General features: G+C 33.5%; 1 protein-coding gene across 1 annotated transcript in view; it reads right to left on the bottom strand.

Annotated features, from left to right (window-relative positions):
• Window positions 1-11801: 11801 nt before the first annotated feature.
• Window positions 11802-19695, bottom strand: part of LOC149792841 (uncharacterized) — a 37833-nt gene continuing 29939 nt past the window's right edge. The window contains exons 7-9 of the mRNA XM_089968915.1: window positions 17220-17293; window positions 12661-12826; window positions 11802-11926 (exon numbers count right to left, since the gene is read on the bottom strand). Coding sequence (XP_089825041.1) covers window positions 11802-11926; window positions 12661-12826; window positions 17220-17293 — 365 coding nt within the window. The remainder of the gene's footprint in view (window positions 11927-12660; window positions 12827-17219; window positions 17294-19695) is intronic.

Below are 19695 nucleotides of genomic sequence, written 5' to 3' on the forward strand. Positions count from 1 at the left end.
TTTCCACATCACTTGAACACCCAAGACAGACATGGCAATCACCATGTGATTTAAGGTTAGAAGTGTCATATACATCGATTTTGATGATAATCTTTATGATGTTTCCACCTAAAGTGTTTCAGTTCCACTACTAAGCATTTCAGTTGTTGGATATTCATGCAAAGTGATGATTACTGGATGCTGAAATTCCAGATTCAATGTACTTGCGATATTTATATTATTTGAATTGGAACTGGACTTAGACAAACTGTAGAGTCAGAATTGCATCACACGAGAAACATTAACTCTTAGGAGCTATTTTACTACATAAAAAATGTTGTGGTTCGATAATTTTCTGTCAGTTGGGAGACTGGCATTTGTATACTTTCTTCTCTAACCAGAGGCAGTTTTCTCCCACAAGTTAACATTTAAATCATGTACATCACTAAGTGGTTTCCCTGTTAAAGTTTGTCCACCCACCCACCCACACCATTCACCAATACCCATAATTGTACTTGTAATGAGTCCTTGCATGTGTACTTTGGCAATATTTCAAATGATGTGACCTTTCTCACAATACCCCTTGGGCAAACCATTTGAAATATGGCTGCCAAAATGTCGATGGTAATAATAAAAAATAAAACCGATTAGTAAAGACAATACTGCAAAAGAATGTCTTTGTTGTTTTTACGTATCATATTCTCATGAAGTGATATGTCAACATGTTGATATATAAAAAATATTAAACTGCACATTCTATAAGTAACATGCACCAATAATGTGATAAGTACAAATATTAATACCGCTAACTGTTTCGTAAGAAATGTCATAATATATTAGTAACTTCATCAGACTCCAAACTTACCCAAAAATATGCATCCACTCAGTTCAACTTTGACTTTGACAACAATTTTAATTTGCTCAATTGCAAGGTATAGGATGACTCAGTACCTTTGTATTACATCGTAGTTAGCAGGCAGACAGCAACCTGAGTCTGACCAAAGGCAGAAAACAAATAACTTCTTCCCGGCAGAGTTGGTCAAACATTACAACATTCCAATGCAGAAATGCAGATGACAAAAGGATATTTTTTATTCTGACAAAAATTCAGACTGACTTCATACAACACCTGGATCCAGTAACAATACAGTAAGTATATTTTAGTGTTGAGATGAACAATGATGACATATCTGTCAACTTGTATTGGTCACCCGTAATTTGTATGTCTTTTTTGTTCGTCAGCATACGGCTGTAAAACCATTTTGTACATTTTTTCTTATAACATTTTTTTGTTCTAAATTTTTTGTACACACTTGTTAATTGTTGATCCCAGAATTATTGACATATTCTTTTATTAAATCAAGCATAAACCAGAATCTTTTTTAGCTATATGCAAGCAAGTTGGGATAACTAATATGCTTTGGAAAAGAAGCATTAGGCCCCGAGATCAAAACATATTTTTTGCATCATACCTTGTATGAAACTGTTAATGTCTTGCACAGAATTACATGTTATTATTTGTTTTATGTCAAGTAAAACCCCAAATCTTGTGTATCTGGCATTATTTTAATTTTTGGAGGCTTTTTAAGGTGAGTAAAGGCACAACAAAATTTTTTAACTGCATTTGATAGTTTTGTTCTGTCAAATACGCACCCTGCACATACATTTTTAGAGAGATCAATGATTTAACCATATTTTAAGATATTACGAAAATATATGCTGCTGCGCATTGCCTGAAATTGAGTTTTGAATTAAGTGGGTCAGATATGTAATCCAAAAATGGAAGATGCATTGCCAGCATGACAGAAGTAAAACAGGTACTTAGTGATGTCATTCTCTTAGCTCGAACACATGTTACACAGCAAATTAATATGAACTTTGTGCCCAAAATCTGCACACCATATATCAAATTCGTACCTTTTCAAACACCAGATACACAATTTTAATAGAACTGATTACCAGTTTACTAGGTATATACTTCTGTACTTTGGCGATTGTTTTCATGTTTGGATTTCAATTTTTGGACAGATCCTGGCTTAATCTTAGGGTTTGTGGGGGGAAATATAAATATGTATTAATGAGGCCATGATAAATCCAAAGAAGTTAATATTACACCATGAAAATTCATTTTACAAAATACCTTGCACATCTTATTTTTAACTAGTAACGAGACGTTCATTTCTGAGTTGCTACACCCCTGAATCATGATGTACTTTATTGATAAAATATTAGACTCCTCTGGTTTGAGGATTATTGCATGCTGCCTGATGAGTGTGCCTGCCTTAATAGATGATGGCCAGAAAAGGAGCCTTTGTAGCTACTGACTGTTATCAGCCATATAATTAGTACTGGTGGCATCCCATTCCCAAATCTGAAAGCAGTTATTCAGCGACTATTTACCTTGCCTCACAGAAATTCAGACTGTGAGAGATTTTTTTCTATGATGAAAAAAATACTTGCAGATTCTAGGAAGTCCATGAATGCAGACACACCAATATCATTTGTACAGTGTAAAATAAACACTGACACCTGCTACACAGACTTCAAAACCCATGATTACATTTTGAAAAGTGCAAGGGGTGCATGTGTTGCATATAATAATGTGTGCATGTGTGTTACAATACACTCAAAGTCAAAAGAATACAATTTTCATAGATGTAAATAATTATGCAAATGTGTCTAAAATTAGTCTGTGTTTGTAGTTTTATAACTACTGATCTTATATAATGTATGAATACATTTTTTGTATAAGATTTTGGGGGTGGGGTTTGTAAGGTGTTTATTGGTCTGGTGTACAGGTTTTCATCTCAAGAGGGTGATGGGTATGTGATGGGGTATCCCGAAAATATTGCAGGCAATATTCAAACTAAGAAAGTCTAAAAATGGTATACTCTACAAAGAAAGTCTAAAATTCCTATACTCTACTAAAAAGTCTAAAAATGCTATACTCTACTAAAAAGTCTAAAAATGCTATACTCTATTAAGAAAGTCTAAAAATGGTATACTCTACTAAAAAGTCTAAAAATGCTATACTCTACTAAAAAGTCTAAAAATGCTATACTCTACTAAAAAGTCTAAAAATGCTATACTCTACTAAGAAAGTCTAAAAATGGTATACTCTACTAAGAGAGTCTAAAAATGCTATACTCTACTAAAAAGTCTAAAAATGGTATACTCTACTAAGAGAGTCTAAAAATGCTATACTCTACTAAAAAGTCTAAAAATGCTATACCCTACTAAGAAATGCTATACTCTACTAAGAAAGTCTAAAAATGGCATACTCTACTAAGAAAGTCTAAAAATGCTGTACTCTACTAAAAAGTCTAAAAATGCTATACTCTACTAAGAAAGTCTAAAAATGGTATACTCTACTAAGAAAGTCTAAAAATGGTATACTCTACTAAGAAAGTCTAAAAATGCTATACTCTACTAAGAAAGTCTAAAAATGGTATACTCTACTAAGAAAGTCTAAAAATGCTGTACTCTACTAAAAAGTCTAAAAATGCTATACTCTACTAAGAAAGTCTAAAAATGCTATACTCTACTAAGAAAGTCTAAAAATGCTATACTCTACTAAGAAAGTCTAAAAATGGTATACTCTACTAAGAAAGTCTAAAAATGGTATACTCTACTAAGAGAGTCTAAAAATGCTATACTCTACTAAAAAGTCTAAAAATGCTATACTCTACTAAGAAAGTCTAAAAATGGTATACTCTACTAAGAAAGTCTAAAACTGGTATACTCTACTAAGAAAGTCTAAAAATGCTGTACTCTACTAAAAAGTCTAAAAATGCTATACTCTACTAAGAAAGTCTAAAAATGGTATACTCTACTAAGAAAGTCTACAAATGCTATACTCTACCAAAAAAGTCTAAAAATGCTATACTCTACTAAGAAAGTCTAAAAATGGTATACTCTACTAAGAAAGTCTAAAAATGCTATACTCTACTAAGAAAGTCTAAAAATGGTATACTCTACTAAGAAAGTCTAAAAATGCTGTACTCTACTAAAAAGTCTAAAAATGCTATACTCTACTAAGAAAGTCTAAAAATGCTATACTCTACTAAGAAAGTCTAAAAATGCTATACTCTACTAAGAAAGTCTAAAAATGGTATACTCTACTAAGAAAGTCTAAAAATGGTATACTCTACTAAGAAAGTCTAAAAATGATATACTCTACTAAAAAGTCTAAAAATGCTATACTCTACTAAGAAAGTCTAAAAATGCTATACTCTACTAAGAAAGTCTAAAAATGGTATACTCTACTAAGAAAGTCTAAAAATGCTGTACTCTACTAAAAAGTCTAAAGATGCTATACTCTACTAAGAAAGTCTAAAAATGGTACACTCTACTAAGAAAGTCTAAAAATGCTATACTCTACTAAGAAAGTCTAAAAATGCTATACTCTACTAAGAAAGTCTAAAAATACTATACTAAGAAAGTCTAAAAATGCTATACTCTACTAAGAAAGTCTAAAAATGGTATACTCTACTAAGAGAGTCTAAAAATGCTATACTCTACTAAGAAAGTCTAAAAATGGTATACTCTACTAAGAAAGTCTAAAAATGCTATACTCTACTAAGAAAGTCTAAAAATGCTATACTCTACTAAAAGGTCTAAAAATGCTATACTCTACTAAGAAAGTCTAAAAATGCTATACTCTACTAAGAAAGTCTAAAAATGCTATACTCTACTAAGAAAGTCTAAAAATGATACAAAGACTTTCTTATTCATATACTTTACCACAAACAATAAATATCAGCAACGCCAACATTAAATTCACACAATCAGTACGAAACCTAGGTGTTACTCTGGACAGTACTTTCACATTGCACCAACATGTTATGAACATATATAAGGCTGCATATCATGAGCTGAGACGCATCAGCTCAATTCGCAAAAGTCTTTCAGCTGATGCCACTAAAACACTTGTTTCATTAGTACTTTCAAGACTGGAATATTGTAACTCAATTATGTCTGGTTCATCTTAATATCTACTCCAGAAGCTTCAAAAAGTTCAAAACACAGCTGCTCGGATCATACTTAGAGTACCACGATCAGAACACACCTCCCTGTTGTTCTGTACCCTACACTGGCTATCCATTCGATCCAGAATCAAACACAATTTTTTTTCTCTGTGCTACATTTTACTGTCGGACTCTAGTCCAACATACCTATCCGACCTCACCCATGTGTACACACCAGCAAGATACTTACGCTCCTCCTCTGACAGTCGTATACTCATTATTCCCACTATGAAAACAAAGTCATATGGCCAGCGTTCTTTTGCATACCAGGGCCCAGCAATGTGGAATGAATTGCCCACTGAACTTAGACACAAAGACACAGTGATCACATTCAAGAGGGCTCTCAAAACTCACTTATTTCAACTGCAAGAACAAATCTAAAGATCTAATAATGTATCCTACCTGAAATATTCTCAGCATGTGTTTTATTTTTTAATGTTTTTTTTTTTCTGATTTCATGATGTTTGTTTTTGTAATAATATTATTATGTTTTTTATCTTATAGGTGTTGTCTAATGTTGTAAAGCGCTTAGAGCTTCTAAAGATTAGGCGCTATACAAAGTCCTCATTATTATTATTATTATTATTATATACTCTACTAAGAAAGTCTAAAAGTACTCATGCTACATATAAGGAAAATATGATGGGTAACAAGTAACTGTCAAAGGATTGATGTGACAGATGATGTGTTAATACAGTCAACAAGTTAGCTTAAAACAAAAGTACTGGTGTAATGAGGTGGTGTTTTAATACAGAAAATAAGGTACCATACAGAGAAAGGGTTGATGTGATGAGGTGGTGTTTTAATACAGAAAATAAAGTACCATACAGTGAAAAGATTGATGTAATGAGGTGGTGTTTTAATACAGAAAATACGGTACTGTACAGAGAAAGGACTTATGTGATGAGGTGGTGTTTTAATACAGAAAATAATATACCGTACAGAGAAAGGATTGATGTGATGAAGTAATAATAATAATAATGACTTTGTTTAAAGAGGGTAACACAATTAGCTAAAAACTAATCTTCCTTGAGGCCCTCATACAAAGGAATTTATCTATTTTAGCTGCATTTCTGAAGCCAATGGATATATTGGGTTTGGAAGAAGGAAATAGAGTGGGCATTTCTAATCTCAACTGAAATACTATTCCAGAGCAGAGTTCCAGAGTATTGGAAACTTTTTTAAATAACTCCTTATTTGGTTTGGGAATTTTATACTGTTTGGTAGACATGGATTGCAGGTGGGGAGTATTACCAGGTAGCCTATACTGGAATAGTGATTGTAAATATGAAGGAGCACTTTTATGAGATATCCTGTATATTAATTTGGCTTTTCTCAAACAGATTTGGTCTTTAATAGGTAATATTTTTAACCTACCTGCTAAATTGTCCTTGCTTTCTTTCTGGATTGATATTAGCCCAAATGCTCTTTTTTGAAGATGTGCCACCTTTGCTATGTTTTTATCATTTGAATTACCCCATTCTGTACTACAGTAGTCCAAATAGGTTTGTATGTAACGGTTATAAAATAGTTTTCTGTGTCTTTCGGGGAGAAAATGTCTTATCCTACTGAGAAGCCATAAACTTGAATTGACTTTTTTACTGACATGTTTGATATGTTCAGTCCATGATAATTATTATCTACCAGAACACCAAGTAGTCTATGAGGTGGTGTTTTAATACAGAAAATAAGGTACCATACAGAGAAAGGACTTATGTGATGAGGAGGTGTTTTAATAGAGAAAATAAGGTACCATACAGAGAAAGGATTTATGTGATGAGGTGGTGCTTTAATACAGAAAATAAGGTACCATACAGAGAAAGGATTGATGTGATGAGGTGGTGTTTTAATACAGACAATAAGGTACCATACAGTGAAAGGATTGACGTAATGAGGTGGTGTTTTAATATAGAAAATAAGGTACCATACAGGAGGTGGTGTTTTAATACAGAAAATAAGGTACCGTACAGAGAATGGATTGATGTGAGGAGAGAGGTTTTAGTACCAAAAAAGGAAATGCATTTAATAGTTACCATTTTTGTCCATTCTCATGCCAAAATTCTGGGTCGAAAAAATCATCCTGATTTGAAATAAAAACTCATAATAAAGTTGGCATAAGATGGGGCCACTTTTGATTCCATTGGCAATGCTGCCAGTTTGTATATAATGGGGGTCACAAAACACTACTGTGGTGTAATGTCATTTTTAAAGGGTTGATATACTTTGATATAACAGAGAGTATTTGTGTACATTTGGGTTTAACAACATCCTAGCAGGCATTTTGAGTTTATTTGCTAAATTAGCAAATTTTAATAAGATACCAATCTTTATGGTTTTAACATCATTAATATTTCAAGCTTTCATGTACATATTTCTCATATATCTCATCCAGATAGGAATTAAATTAACTTTGGTCAAGTTTATCAGTGCTATGAGCCTAATCAATTTATTCTATCATTAAATAAAACTGCTTGGTCAGAACCAATTAAAGTTTGCTCATGATTTAATGAAAATCCAGTGCCATGGCAACCATTAAAGCAAAATGTCAGTAGTTGCAGCAGTATCAGTGTTAGATGGATATGGTGCTATGTATGTTAGAAGTCAGTGGTATTGTCACATGTTTCAATTAATAATAACTACATATAGAAAGAAGTGTTTTAGAGAAAATTGTTAATAGGACCATCCCTAAAAGAGAACAATAGTTTTCGTATACCTCTGTTTCTTTGTAAACCCAACCAATTTAAAAAACAAAAAGCATAAATGAGAAAAATGAACAGAAACATATGTCACTGATTAATTTATAATTACAAACCTGATTGTGACCGGGGGGGGGGGGGGATAACACCTAAATCATCTGCGCTTTCCATACCGAGTGGAAGTTTGCAGTGAAAAAGACCCTGCCTGCTGGTTATTTCCAGTTCCTGGACAAGTCCATATTCAATGAAAGGGTACATGCATGACTACACGTTTGTACACAGAAGGTAAATACTACATCATCTGCTTCCGATATTTACAATGTCAAATCAAGCAAAGGAAAAGAATGACAATTATGAATTTGCCTTTCAAGATCACCTAACAAGCAATGCAATTTTTATGTACATGTGTGCAAAGGTATATAGATATCAACTCTCAACCTTACGGTCATTTACGGAGTTGTCTGGCGGTTACCAAATATATTGAACTATGTCACTCTGTTGTCTGAGGAAAGCAGACTTACCCATAATGTACGCAAAACGGCAGCGTGTTAGGTATGAAAATTCTGTCAAGTATGAACCACACAGATGATGACAGTGTTAGGTCCAGCCTAGTCACATTCTGCTTATAAATTATAACTCAATGAATGAAATGACTATGTTCTGTGCATTATGTTTATCACATTAATTACTTTCGCAATTGAAATCACAAAGGAAGTACAAAGAAACTAGAATTTATGCAAAAACTAAAGTAAGAAGACTTTCAAGCTAATATGACCTACCCTAAAAGAGAACTAGAAAGACGTTTTTCAAAATGGTGTTAATAGGACCATCCCTAAATGGGAATGAGTAATATGATTTTCAATATGCTTAATATGACCATCCTTAAATGGGAAAGAGTAATATGATTTTCAAGATTATGTTAATAGGACCATCCTTAAACAAGAATGAGTAATATGATTTTCAATATGGTGTTAATATGACCATCCTAAAACAAGAATGAGTAACATGATTTTCAATATGGTGTTAATGTGACCATCCTTAAACGGGAATGAGTAATATGATTTTCAAGAGCGTGTTAATATGACCATCCTTAAACGGGAATGAGTAATATGATTTTCAAGATTGTGTTAATAGGACCATCCTTAAATAAGAATGAGTAATATGATTTTCAATATGTTGTTAATATGACCATCCTTAAACGGGAATGAGTAATATGATTTTCAATATGGTGTTAATATGACCATCCTTAAACGGGAATGAGTAATATGATTTTCAAGATGGTGTTAATATGACCATCCTTAAATGGAAATTAGTAATATGATTTTCATGATTGTGTTAATATGACCATCCTTTAACGGGAATGAGTAATATGATTTTCAAGAGCGTGTTAATATGACCATCCTTAAACGGGAATGAGTAATATGATTTTCAAGATCGTGTTAATAGGACCATCCTTAAACAAGACTGAATAATATGATTTTAAATATGGTGCTAATAGGACCATCCTTAAACAAGAATGAGTAATATGATTTTCAATATGGTGTTAATATGACCATCCTTAAACGGGAATGAGTAATATGATTTTCAAGATGGTGTTAATATGACCATCCTTAAATGGAAATTAGTAATATGATTTTCATGATTGTGTTAATATGACCATCCTTTAACGGGAATGAGTAATACGATTTTCAATATGGTGTTATATGACCATCCTTAAACGGGAATGAGTAATATGATTTTCAAGATCGTGTTAATAGGACCATCCTTAAACAAGACTGAATAATATGATTTTAAATATGGTGCTAATAGGACCATCCTTAAACAAGAATGAGTAATATGATTGTCAATATGGTGTTGATATGACCATCCTTAAATGGGAATGAGTAAAATGATTTTCAAGATGGTTTCAAACGGATCAACCTGAAACGGGAATGAGCAATATGATTTTCATGATTGTGTTAATATGACCATCCTTAAACAAGAATGAGTAATACGATTTTCAATATGATTTTAATATGACCATCCTTAAACGGGAATGAGTAATATGATTTTCAATATGGTGTTAATAGGACCATCCTTAAATGGGAATGAGTAAAATGATTTTCAAGACGGTTTTAATAGGACCACCCTGAAATGGAAATGAGTAATATGATCTTCAATATGGTGTTAATAGGAGCATCCTTAAATGGAATGATTAATATGATTGTCAATATTTTTTTATATGACCATCCTTAAACGGGAATGAGTAATATGATTTTCAAGATGGTGTTAATATGACCATCCTTAACCAAGAATGAGTAATATGATTGTCGATATTTTTTTATATGATCATCCTTAAACGGGAATGAGTAACATGATTTTCAAGATGGTGTTAATAGGACCATCCTTAAATGGGAATGATTAATATGATTGTCAAGATGGTGTTAATAGGACCATCCTTAAAAGTGAATGATTAATATGATTTTCAAGATGGTGTTGATAGGACCATCCTTAAAAAATAAAGAGTAATATGCTTTTCAATATGGTGTTAATATGACGATCCTTAAACGGGAATGAGTAAGATGATTTTCAAGATGGTGTTAAAATGACCATCCTTAACAAAGAATGATTAATATGATTGTCAATGTTGTGTTAATATGACCATCCTTAAACGGGAATGAGTAATATGATTTTCAAGATGGCGTTAATAGGACCATCCGTAAATGGGAATGATTAATATGATTATCAAGATGGTGTTAATATGACCATCCTTAAAAGGGAATGAGTAATATGATTTTCAAGATGGCATTTATATGACCATCCTTAAATGGGAATGATTAATATGATTTTTAAGATGGTGTTAACATGACCATCCTTAAAAGGGAATGAGTAATGTGATTTTCAAGACGGGTACCATGGCCATCGAGTTCAAGGTATCATTGGCACCAAATTTATTTATAACCATGTAACACGTCTTTTATTAAATGTCACTGTAACTATTCATTAGGAAGAATTAGACACCATGGTATGTGAGACACATAAACAGTTTATAAAATTAAACCTTTCCTTGTTCGACACAATAATTATGACTTTATCATGAAGTATTTTCTGTGGGATATAGAGTACCATCTTTCATGATATGGTAATTATGATTTTATCATGAAGGTACAAGTTTTTCTGTGAGATATAGAGTACCCTCTTTCATCATATGATAATTATGACTTTATCGTGAAGGTACAAGTATTTTCTGTGGGATATACAGAGTACCCTCGTTCATCATATGGTAATTATGACTTTATCATGAAGGTACAAGTATTTTCTCTGGGATATACAGAGTACCATCTTTCATCATATGATAATTATGACTTTATCATGAAGGTACAAGTATTTTCTCTGGGATATACAGAGTACCATCTTTCATCATATGGTAATTATGACTATCATGAAGGTGCAAAGATTTTCTGTGGGATATACACAGAGTACCAGCTTTCATCATATGATAATTATGACTTTATTATAAATGTAGAAATATTTTATGTGGGATGTGTTTGTGTGTTTTGGATTTTTAACATAGCTTTAACAATGTGAGTCAGATCACTACAATGGTCTGTTGTGTTGTAGTGTTCCCTAGGAATGGGGCATCATTCTGCAGACATGTAGAATAATGTAAAACCAGTCTACATTAGCCTTAAAACCTTGCCAACCAGTCCTAACACTAACCTACTAATGCTGAGCTCCAAGCAAGGCTGCTGCTAGTACTATTTGCACAAGTCTCTGGTATGACTTATTCAGGGTTTGAACCCACGACCTCCTATACTGGTCTCATGCCAACGAGTACATTCAAAACACTCATACAATGGTGTTATCAATTGTGTACCTGTCTTATACGAATTATTTTATCATACCAGAGGCCTTGGAAAAGCTTAATCAAGCGTATTTGGATGCAATTTAATTTTTAATCTGGGATGCAGAAAATCACTTATGCAGGAGTACTCTGTATGCAAGCAATAGTTGAGTAGCAAATTCAAGGCTTACCAGTCCTAATTCAACCAATTGCTGATTGGGTAAAGGTGTTAATCTATTGATTGTTTATACTGTGCTGAAGTTTACGATGAAGAATTTAGCGGCTGAAAGACGCCCAGATATCCATGTTGTCAATGTACGAGTACATCAAAAGAACATGACACAATAGCTGGGCGGCAACTTCAAAGCCTTCGACTGGCTGCTGAGTGGTGGGAAAATGTGCTGATTTTTACAATGACTATGAAGAGATAAACAGGCCCAGAGATGTACATGTGATCATTATAAGAGTACATCAAATAAACAACTTTAGCTTTCATTATTGTGTTCATTTCCGAGCATAGCCGAATAAGTAATGTATGTGACCTCAACATCAAGACACTTAGACAAAATGTCATTTGCAGATTTGGATATTATTTTGGGGTTAAACAGCAAATTGAAGGAGATTGCAATGAGATTCAGAAGAGTGTTAAAGCTGTAGCAACTGATAGTTCGGATGGAACAGTAGCCAAGTGTACAAAAGTGTGCGATTCCTGGCTTAGTATTTGGAATAAGACCTTTCCTTCGATTGATAAAATTCAGTCTCACTCTGATGGACAAACAAAACCCATAAGTCAGTGGTGTATTTAGAATTCAGAAAATTAAACTCAATGGCAATCACTGGTTCTTCTCATCTGGACATTTAGCAACTTCAGATTTTTTCTGGTGGTACACCAATTTTTACCAAACTAGGAGTCTTGAAATCCTAGTTTTAAACTGCTATTAAGACCTCTGCATACAATGGTGTTATCAAAAGTGTACCTGTGTTATACAAATTAGTTTACCTATCATGGAACCATACATACAGTGGTATTATCAATAGGGTACCTGTATTATACCAGTCAGTTTACAATGGTGTCATCACCTGTGTACTTACCTATCTAATGACAAATTTAAAAGTAAATATGTTATTTACATACCTTTATTAGTGGAAGTAGATGCCACCGGTTTCACAAGTTTTGGTTTTCTTTGTTGAGAAGGCTTCTCTAATGATCCTTTGTTGGTGAACACTGTAGGCTGCATTTTAGAAAGGACAGGTTTTGATGCCAGAGTTGTGACCTGCTTTGTCTGTCCTTGTTTCCCTGCCTATAAATTATTGCAAAAAATGATGATGGAACAATGCACATATTAGAAACATTTTATTTAATGTGACTATGATATCATTGTCGGACCCAATTCAACCATCTTTTTCTCAAATTTCCAGCAAATATCCATTTCTGAGATATAGGACACAAGAATCAAGAAGCCAACATCTTTTAAAGTGCAATGAAACTCAAAGCATTTCCTGCAAATGTATAATGTGAAGTTAGTAATCAAACAAGTTACATTTAATTTCCAAAGTAAATAGGATCAGATAGCAAATGCACCAGCTTTGCCTGGATGTGTAGATGCATGGCCGTAAAACAAGGCACACTACAACAGCAATGATATCGATGCAGACGTTACTTTGTACATACATTTTGTACAAAATAGTTCAGTTCCAAACTGGCATACCCAGTCAGACAAGCTTGCCAGTTAGTTGATGCAGTATTGCTATACCTACCTTGGTGTTCAGACTGGCATACCACGTCAATCAAGCACACCATCTAGTTGATGCAGTAATGTTCTACCTACTTTCATATACATACTGGCATACCCTGCCAGTCAAGCGTACCTGTTTGCTGATGCAGTAAGGTTCTAACAACCTAGGTGTTCAGACTGGCATGCCATGTCCATCAAGCTTGCCAAGTTGGCTGAAGCAGTCATGTTTTACCTACCTTTGTCTTTAGACTGAAACACCCTGACCATCAAGCTTGCCATTTGGCTGATGCGGTAATGTTCTACCTACCTTAGTCTTTAAACTGACATACCTTAATTAAAGTTACTCTGAGGCATATTGATCTAACCCAATGAAAACAACCTTGACATCTGATCCCCGTGTAGTAAAAATTGTGACTAATGCAAGTGAAAGCCGTGAAAAAAAGTGTTTTTTTAGAACTGTGGTGTAAAGTGTTCATATCTGTTTATAGGAATTGTGCAAATAATTGAATGCCTTCTCTTCAGTGCCAAATTAATATATTGCATACCCTTGTGGTGATAAATATACACAAGTTTAAGACTGTTTTGAAACTGAACTGGTCTCCTTTAAAATGCATAGTCTCCACATTAAAGTAAAATTATTTTATTGATTTTTCTTCCAATTTTGACTTTGAAACCTAAATGTCTGCCAAATCATACTTTCTTCCGTATTTAACTACTGTTAAAGTGTGATTCTTTACAAGCTTCAAAATGATTGTTGAACCTGCCTCAAATTTCACAAAATGTCCTAATGCCAAACTAGAAATAATCAGCTAATTTCAAATTTATATTAAACAAGCCTGCAATGTTCCAAAAGTGGATAGTTTTTCTTCAAATGCTGTATTGCATTCCTAGTTATGTGTGGTATTTTTGACAGATTCAAGCAAATTAAAAAACGAAAGCACTACAAATTCTGCAAAAAACAGCTGAGACATTACCATTGATTACCAAATACAGCATATAATAGCTGAAACATTAACATGGATTTCCATCTGCATTAAACAGCAGACATTGCCATTGATTCCAATTACTGCATTTAACAGATGAGACATCACCATTGATTACCAAACACTGCATGTAACAGCTGAGACATTACCATGGATTTCAAAATACTGCATATAATAGCCAAGACATTACCATGGATTTCAGGACCACAAGTGGCCAAGCGGTCTAAAGTGCTCACTGCTCCAGATCACTGCCATCTCACCTCTTCTTGGGTTCGATTCTTAGGCTCGGCTAACATGGGTACAAGAGAAAGCTTGCCAATAGCTTCTCATGGGTTGGTAGTTCTTCACGAGGTTTTCCAGGGTTCTTCCTCCACCAGTTATACTGGCCACCATGTATAACCTATTTTGTGCTGAAATATGGCATTAAACCCAACAACAACCATGGATTTCCAAATACTGCATATAACAGCTGAGACATTACCAAAGATTTCTAAATGCTGCATGCAACGGCTGAGATATTACTAGAGATTTTCAAATACTCTTTATACTGCATGCAATGGCTGAGATATTACTAGAGATTTTCAAATACTCTTTGTACTGCATGCAATGGCTGAGACATTACTAGAGATTTTTTAATACTGTTTATACTGCATGGAACGGTTGAGATATTACTAGAGATTTTCAAATAGTGTTTATACTGCCTGCAACGGCTGAGACATTAACAGAGATTTTCAAATACTGCATATAACAGCTGAGACATTACCATATATTTCTAAATGCTGCATGCAACGGCTGAAACATTACTAGAGATTTCAAATACTGTTTATACTGCATGTAATAGCTGAGATATTACTAGAGATTTTCAAATACTCTTTGTACTGCATGCAATGGCTGAGACATTACTAGAGATTTTTAAATACTGTTTATACTGCATGTAATGGTTGAGACATTACTAGAGATTTTCAAATACTGCCTATACCAGCTGAAACATTACCATATATTTCTAAATACTGCATGCAATGGCTGAGAAATTACTAGAGATTTTCAAATACTATTTATACTGTATGCAATGGCTGACACATTACTAAACATTTTTAAATACTGTTTAAACTGCATGCAACGGTTGAGACATTACTTGAGATTTTCAAATAGTGTCTTTACTGCATGCAAAGGCTGAGACATTGCCAGAGATTTTTAAATACTGCATATACCAGCTCAGACATTACCATATATTTCTAAATACTGCATACAACAGCTGATACATTACTAGAGATTTTCAAATACGGTTTATACTGCATGTAATAGCTGAGACATTACTTGAGATTTTCAAATACTGTTTATACTGCATGCAAAGGCTGAGACATTACCAGAGATTTTCAAATACTGCATATACCAGCTGAAACATTACCATATACTTCTAAATACTGTATGCAATGGCTGAGACATTACTAGAGATTTTCAATACTGTTTATACTGCATGTAACGGCTGAGATATTGCCAGAGATGTGACATTTCCATAGATTTTCAAATCATGCATGTTACATCCGAGACACTAAACAGATGTTCAAATAATGCATGTACCAGATGTGACATTACCAAAGATTTTCAAATAATCCATGCAATCTCTACATCATCACAATATAATTCCAAACACAACAGTCTCATCATTGCACAACCCCACCAAGTGCAATTCTTAAGATACTTCTATAAATAGATAACTCCTCATCGCTCATTTGCAAACAGCAGCTTTGTAAGTGCTTGATTAATGAAGCTTATCTAGAAGCCAAGCACTTACATGATCAGACTGAGTTCTGTTAATATCAATAATTGTTAAGGGTTTTGACTGTGCCGACTTCTCCAGTACTCAATGATTTTTAAGGACATTTGATAAATTTAGTAAGGTTGTGCACAATTTCACATCCTGCATAAAAACAGTATCCGATGATTTAAATACATTTAACATGTCATATAAAAATCTGATCAGAAATACAAGTAGAGTCTCAATAGCGATAATCCTTGCCAAACAGAGGCACACATTTTTATGCTGGCACGAGGACAGAAAAAAAAGTTAAATATCTGCATTTTGTTTTACTGTCGTCCACCTTCCAATATTTATACTCAAAACTTTTAACCCATGTAACAAATTCCAACTACATCATATCAGTAGTAAACGTTCATAAAGAGAACCCCAAATATGAAATAGGATGAATAAACAAGTGTACCATGAATTGACTTAATTAATAGAAAAGTCTACCACAAACAGACTTGCTGATATAATAAATAGAAGTCTACCATGAATTTATTTGTTCATAGGATCAATAGAACCGTGTACCATGATTTAACTTACAATACAATCAACAGAAACCTCTCTCATGAATATAGTTACTAACGGAATCAATAGAAAGCTCTACAATGAATATACTTACTAATCAAAAGAAAAGCGTACCATGAATAGACTTACTAATAGAATCAATAGCAAACTGTGCCATGAATATACTTGCTAGCATAATCAACAGAAAGGTATACTATGAATATACTTACTAACAGAATCAATATAAAACTGTACGATGAATAGACTTACAAATATAATCAATACAAAAGTGTACTATGAATAAACTTACTAATAGCATTAATATAAACGTGTACCATGAAGAAGGGGGAGCTTACTCCCAGATGTAAGTTTAAAATGAAAAACCTGTCCCATAATTCTGACCAGTTTTGGAAGCTTTGACTGAGACAAAATAAAACATGCCCAATAATACTGACTAGCTTACAAAGCTATTAAAGCTATACAATAAAACCTGTCCATAATACTGACTGGTTTTGGAAGCTTGAGTCACAAGAAAACCTGCCCTATAATACTGACTGTTTTTGGAAGCTTGAGTTACAAGAAAACCTGCCCTATAATACTGACTGGTTTTGGAAGCCATTCAAGTGACACAATCGATATGGATTTCTTTTTTCTCAAAATATACCTTAGTTTGAGGCTCATCCAATTTCTTCTTTGCAACAACTTTCATCTGACCTTTTACCTTGGTGGTTTCTGCACCTGGAAAATAAACAGATGATGGTATTATCTTTCCAAACTGTTTGATGAATTTTAAACTGGTATGTCTTAAAGAAAAAGCTCCATGTTGTCCATAGAATTGGTTACTAACACTTGTACGCAAAGCTTCTCTGATTGCCTTGCATCTTGTCTACCAGGATTGAAGAAGACTAAACTTTGAGTGTGTTATGCAGTGAAATATTTTACCGTACATTTCATTCTTATTGTTGGCTATTGTTTGTTCAAGTCCATGTAAAACTATGATCACCAATTAAAACTGTAGTTTATTTACCATGTGAAACACTGGAGGCACTGCATCAAAACCTGATTCTAAAAGAAACAAAGCAACAGCTAAAAGTGGATATTGAAATTTAAATGAAAAGACAAAATATTTAGAAAAAGTTATGCAGTGCAAAAGGATGGCTGTAGTGACCAAGGAAACTTATCAAATGGCACAGCCTGAAATGACTTACAAATTGGAACTAAAAATATCACTGACAACTATCATTCATTCTTTGTATCTCAATATGGAACAGGTGTGTGTGAAATCTGCAAACTGAAAATACAACGAAAATGACAATGGAAAAAACAGCACCACCCTACCACTGACAGACTTTCAAACTGAAAATACAACCAGATGTCAAAGCATAAAACAGCACAAACCTACCACAGACAGACCTTCAAACTGAAAATACAAACAAAATGTCAATGGATAAAACAGCACCACCCTGCCACCGACAGACCTTCAAACTAAAAATACAAACAAGATGCCAAATCATAAAATAAAACCACCCTACCACTGACAGACCTTCAAACTGAAAATACAACCAAATGTCAAAGCATAAAATAGCACAACCCTACCACTGACAGACCTTCAAACTGAAAATACAACCAAATGTCAAAGCATAAAACAGCAGAACCCTACCACTGACAAGGCTTCAAACTGAAAATAAACCCAAGATGTCAAATGATAAAACAGCACCACCATACCACTGATAGGCCTTCACGTGATGAAAAAACCATGGAGTTGATATGCATGCAAATAATGTGTTCTATCGTAAAGTATGTATTGTGACTTATATCAATATGTGGAACAGATTTATCATTTCATCCTAGATCTTTTATTCTGACTTGAAATTACTTTTCAGTCTCGCCTACACATGGTATACTGGAAGTATGAACATATGTTAACAATGTGTCAAGACGATTATACTTCCAAGATGAGCATGATATGGGTTGTCTTCTGTATCTTCCATCACTTAATGAAATCTACCACATACTCAGATAATTCCAGAACATAAATGACTTCCTTCCAGTGTAGCATATTTATGGTAAAACTATAACATGGCAGATGTTCAGCATAGCACTTCATTATGTATTTCAACAAATAAAAGCCTAAAAGTCATCACTGGATTATACAATGAATCAGTGGTAATCCAAACATTATTAAAGATGTAACTAGATTATGCGTGGATGGATTACTAAAAAGCAACTGAAATAGCAGATAAAGTACCCCAGGGAGCACCACTCTTGTGCAGTTATGGCAGGCAGTTAAAAGACAATCTCAATTGAGTAATTATTTAATACTGAATTTATGAAAGGAGTTGAATAATGTTTAGATTTAAAAGCCTTTGTGAGCAAAAGCTGGATATCATTCAATAAGTTTCATTAATTTAATATTTGTTATCCATTTGAGTTTTGTTTATATTATAGTCATTAATTCAATGCAAATAATTTTGAGACAAAGAATAAGAAATATTTGTTCATTCTGACTCAGATGCTGTACATTTCATTTGCTGCAAGTAAATTATAGTCCACGACTGTAATAATGTGCAGTTATATAACGAGTAACATTTAAAAGTTGATTTTCTAAATACAAATTTTAATTCAAAGATCAACTGTCCTTCCAAATCAATAGAATATTTGACACATACATCATCAATTTTCAACAATGGATATTTGATGGAAATTACTATGTGAAGTCATATAGCTGACTAAGTTTAGGTTAGACAAACCATATAAACTGAATTGTACCATACTTGCACCAAAAGTGTTTAAATTCCTCTACTAAATATTCCAGTTGTTGGATATTCATGTGAATGGATGATTACTGGATGCAAAAATTCCAGATTCAATGCATTATTTTATTTGGAACAGATGATATAGACAAAATTTTATTTAGAGTCAGAATCACGCAATAAGAAACTTTAGCTCATAGGAGTGATTTTACTGTTCAAAAATATGTTGTGATTGAATAATTTTCTGTCAGTTGGTAGACTGGCATTTGTGCACTTCTTCTCTAAACAGAGTTGAGTTTATTTACTCCCATATGTTAAAGTTTATTGTTCTTGCTATTGTAGTGTTTCACGCCATTTTTCAGCACAAGATAGGCTATACATGGTGGC

The sequence above is a fragment of the Sinohyriopsis cumingii genome, chromosome 8 (assembly GCF_028554795.1).
Source record: "Sinohyriopsis cumingii isolate HCF-2022 chromosome 8, ASM2855479v2, whole genome shotgun sequence".
Lineage (NCBI taxonomy): Eukaryota > Metazoa > Mollusca > Bivalvia > Unionida > Unionidae > Sinohyriopsis > Sinohyriopsis cumingii.